This window comes from Cicer arietinum, chromosome 6, assembly GCF_000331145.2.
Source record: "Cicer arietinum cultivar CDC Frontier isolate Library 1 chromosome 6, Cicar.CDCFrontier_v2.0, whole genome shotgun sequence".
NCBI classification, from domain to species: domain Eukaryota; kingdom Viridiplantae; phylum Streptophyta; class Magnoliopsida; order Fabales; family Fabaceae; genus Cicer; species Cicer arietinum.
In genome coordinates, this window is record NC_021165.2 from 33456216 (window position 1) to 33460602 (window position 4387).

General features: G+C 29.1%; 1 protein-coding gene across 3 annotated transcripts; it reads right to left on the bottom strand.

The window, feature by feature from the left end:
- Nucleotides 1-255: 255 nt before the first annotated feature.
- Nucleotides 256-3751, bottom strand: LOC101503174 (uncharacterized). Of its 3 annotated transcripts, XM_004514966.4 has the most exons (5): nt 3433-3750; nt 2288-2390; nt 1548-1737; nt 787-848; nt 256-545 (listed from the first exon to the last, which is right to left on the bottom strand). In XM_004514966.4, the coding sequence occupies exons 1-4, from the start codon at nt 3547-3549 to the stop codon at nt 815-817; spliced, it is 444 nt and encodes a 147-aa protein (XP_004515023.1). In that variant the 5' UTR covers nt 3550-3750; the 3' UTR covers nt 256-545; nt 787-814. The 3 variants fall into 3 exon arrangements, with proteins under 3 accessions (XP_004515023.1, XP_012575624.1, XP_004515022.1); XM_012720170.3 differs by lacking the exons at nt 256-545; nt 787-848 and adding an exon at nt 972-999; XM_004514965.4 differs by lacking the exons at nt 256-545; nt 787-848 and adding an exon at nt 1006-1196 and having other exon boundaries at nt 3433-3751.
- Between the last annotated feature and the right edge of the window lie 636 nt (nt 3752-4387).

Genomic DNA, 4387 nt, shown 5'->3' on the forward strand with positions numbered 1-4387 from the left:
TTTATGAAAACAATTTATTTAATTACTGAATTCAAAATTAAATAGAGAAATTTATTAAAACTCTTAATTCAATGAATTTAATAGACAATATACTATAACATTTAAAAATTACAATAATATTACTAGTGGAGCGGGTTCGGGTGAAGAAATATAACACTCCAAATCATTTGTGTTCCAAATTTTAATTTGGGGAAAAATCCAAACCCAACACTAAATCAAAACTAATTTTCCTTTCCAAATCAAGATGGATTCAGATGCATACTACGAGTCCGAATTATATTATCATCTTTAATTGTGGAACTTGTCTTATATTTTTTATTTGTTTAAAAAGTAATTCTACCTTATTTATATAAAAATAAAATCATAAAAATTGACATGAAATTTACCTGCGGAATTTCCTAAGAATAACATACTTAAACTTTGCAACGAATTTGCTGCGAAATTTGCTACGGACATTGATAAATCCTATGAAAAAATATGAACGTTGCTGGGAAACATAGTCGTACGTAAATCCGCAACAACAAAAAATGTTACCTGCCGTTTACCTGCAAAATATGGTACCGCAGGAAAAGTCTTAAGATAATTGCAAACCGCAGGAAAATCCTCATGTATTACCAGCGGAATTGTGTCCGCAGGTAAAAAGCAAATTTCTAGTAGTGTTATCATAATATAAAATCACATACCATTTTTATTATAATTTATTCTAAAGGGAGTATATATATTATATATTATTTCGAAAACACAAATTATAACCACATGAAAATAATAGAATTGGAGATAACTTACCAAAAGGTTACTGCAATTTTCAAAAACTTCACGAGTTGGCAGAATATTTTGTCCCTCGGTCTCTTGAGGAATTAGATTGCAAGTATAAGAGAAATTCCATAAGTTTCGAGAATAAATTCTAAGACCCTTTGGAGGGCACTTTAGAGAATCAATCACCAAAACTTGAAGCTCCTCAATATTAACATATATCTCTTTAACATTCAACAACAAAAGCTTCAACAATAAAAAAATATTTTTTAGACACTTTAAAACATAAAATTATTTATCTATTTACTATAATCAATTTTATATAATATACATTATCAATTGATAATGAAGTCAATTAAAACTGGTGCGACCAACTTTAAACTTCTTTCGTTTGGAAATTGGTGCGACCAACTTTAAGCTTCTTTTGTTTGGAAGCTGGTGAACTGTATCAAAAAAATAAAATTATTAAAAAAAAGCTATTTCCAATGCATCATAGGGTAAAATCATGCAAATAAACTGATGAAAGACCCATTAGTTTTATTTCCTACTTTTTATATAGTTTAGTGGAAATTTCTTTGTATTAATTGATAATTTTAAATTCAAGTGGTTACATTTATAACAACTTCTCAAGGGAAAGATGAACCATATGCTCTGTATCCATTGGTAATAAAGCTTTAGCTCTCAATCCATGAACAATAATTTGCGCATTCAATTCAATAATCTCTTGGACAATTAACATTATCATAGACATATAGTTTTATTTAGTGCATTGTTATAAACATTAAAGAGCTTACTTTACATGTCCTTGAAGAATTGGTTGAATATCGGCACCAACACTTGTACTTAGCTCTTCAACAGTTGAAGAAACCTCGTTATTACAGTTCAGTAGGTTGCACGCATCTAAAAAATCAGAAGATTTCACCATATCTGGTATAAGAGATGAGTCTTTTATCTCTGCTTTGAGATTTTCCATCAAAACAAATGCTGCATAAAGGTTAGTATAAGGTTAGAGAATCCAGCTATTTAAATAGTTCAACTAAACCATAACCATATATTATCTATGACACTGACAATAATTCGTGAAAATGAATAAATAAAATGTAATCAATCGTGTCGAACACCAGGACATGCATTCAATCAGAAGTGTCGGTGCTATAGAGATTACGACATTCATTCACCAGCAATTCATTTTATCTATGCAATAGTGACTCAATCGGGGCATTACACAGTCCAACATACACCAGAGACAACCTTCAATGATTTCAAAAGATCCAAGCAAAAAACATTATGAAATATTAATTTAAATGATTTTTGTTGTACATGCTGAAGGTCTAATCCAGAGGTTAAAACATTACAGCTAATCCCAACGACAAAGGATGTGTCTTTTTTTTTTCTTGTTTAATTTTTGAACTAAAAATTGTTGAACTGTCTCATCTTCAGTATCAAGATTCAAAATCATATACCAAAGAACGTTATGCATTTGAAATTTTAAAAAGACATGCAAATAAGTATTAAACAAATGCATACAACATACCAATGCCTCGAAGCATCTTAAGGTCAAATTGATCAGCCAATTTCTTACATCCTATCTTTGTTGCCCGCTTAATTATCAACAATTTCAAGCTAATCAGCATATCCTGCCAAGGTTACAAATTTGAATACCAAAAGTTAAGAACTTGCATGAAAAATCACCAAGGTGAGAGGTGCAGACTAAAATTTATGAACACACGTAACCAAACTTGCCATGATTGGTCACGTCTATTTCAGACTAGAATTGCGCATATAACACGATCAAAGCCACATGTAGTATTCCCCAACCAGTTTTTAATGAACTGGTTAAAGGCATATTGATTTCTTTCATATACATAAAAAAAGAAAGTTTTATGAAAGAGAGAACAGGAAAATTAAGAGGAAGATAAGATCTCCTACAAAAATAAACCGAAAGAGAACAAATAAATACTACTAAAAATTGCTGCACTATCTAATCTCTAAGAATATTAGTAATGATAACTCTGTCCTCCAAACATGATACAACAATGAGCACCAAGAATAATCCATCCATAAATGCAATCATACCACAAATATAATAGCAAATCCATATCCTAAAACATTGTGGGCATTTGTCTTCCATCAAATGTACAATACCAGTACAATATCATAAAAACACCCTACTGCTAGTAAAAAACTGTTGTCACCAGTTAATGCCACAATTAAAATGAACAAAGATAAATTGCTCCAACCTTGGTAAAGAGGCAAAAACCTAACAACTTATCCCAAAGGAAACTAGCTACTACAAAAATATCAATACAATAGTATATAAAGAAGAGGAATAATTCTGGCAAACAATTAGATTCCCTTCATTACTATTGGACAGTGTTGTCAGATACGGGCTATAGCAAGGCTATAATGTAACAAATCACTATTTTTCTGCAATACGCTATTTAATACAAAGTGTTGTCAAATAGCAGCTATAGTGGCACTATAGCAATGTAGGATAGCGGATTTTGAACAAACAACTATTTTCTGCGATTTGCAATTAACAACATTGCTTCTATTACTATTATAAAATTTTGTTTTCAAGTCTCCTATCCTCTTTAATTATCATTCTTACATATTCAATTTGAAGTGTGGATGCTATAATGGTGATGTTAATGAACATTGAAGAGAAAAAAGACTTACAATCTCAGATTGTGAAAGTGAACAGAGCCAAGCTACATCTTGAACCCTAGTCTCGCTAATTTTATCCAACTCAATCAAACTTTCCAATCTTCTCTTATATTCTTTGCCCTTCTTCATAGGATTAAATTATTGAGACCTGAATTCTTGATTGAATTGTATTGAAAATACACAATTGTTAGGTAACAAAGTGAATGGGTAAGAAACAATTTCAATATAATTGGATGCGAAGTCAGAGGCGGAGAGGGTCAGGAACATATGGAGCGGGTCAGGAACATATGGAGGCAAAACTGTTATCAGGAACATATGTTTGAGGGAAACGTTAACAGTCTAATAACGATATATTATTTGAGGGCTACTATAATTTTAAATATTTTAAGAAAATTATTTTGATTTTTTTCTCTTTAATTATTTTTAATATTTGTTAAAATAATAATCGTAAGACCATAGAAAAATAATAATTGTTTAAGTTATATAAATTTTTTTATGTTTTGTTCTAAAATGTCGTTGTTGAATCTCCCAAATATCTTTTAAATATGAATAAAAATACAAAAAATATGTTTATGTGACTTAATTATTTTTATTTATTTCATGTGTAAAAGCAGTCCAAATCCGAGACTGAAAATACATTGTCTTTTATATACCATTTTTTATTTGTATACTTTTCGTTGATTTTTGTTTTTTTGAATTTTAAATATATTTTTATTCATTTTCCTTCTAAAGTAGAACTTTAAACTCTTCTTATGGTCTTTTTTATTTGTATTAAACTAGTTCGTAACCCGTGCGTCGCACGGAAACAACGATTTTAATAAATAAATTATTATATTAGTTTATATATATATATATATATATATATATATATCAAATTTTATAAATTTTATTTTATTGATATTAAAAAAATAAGTTGACTTAAAAAAAATAATTTAAAATTAAAAAATTAAAAAAAATCTAATTATAA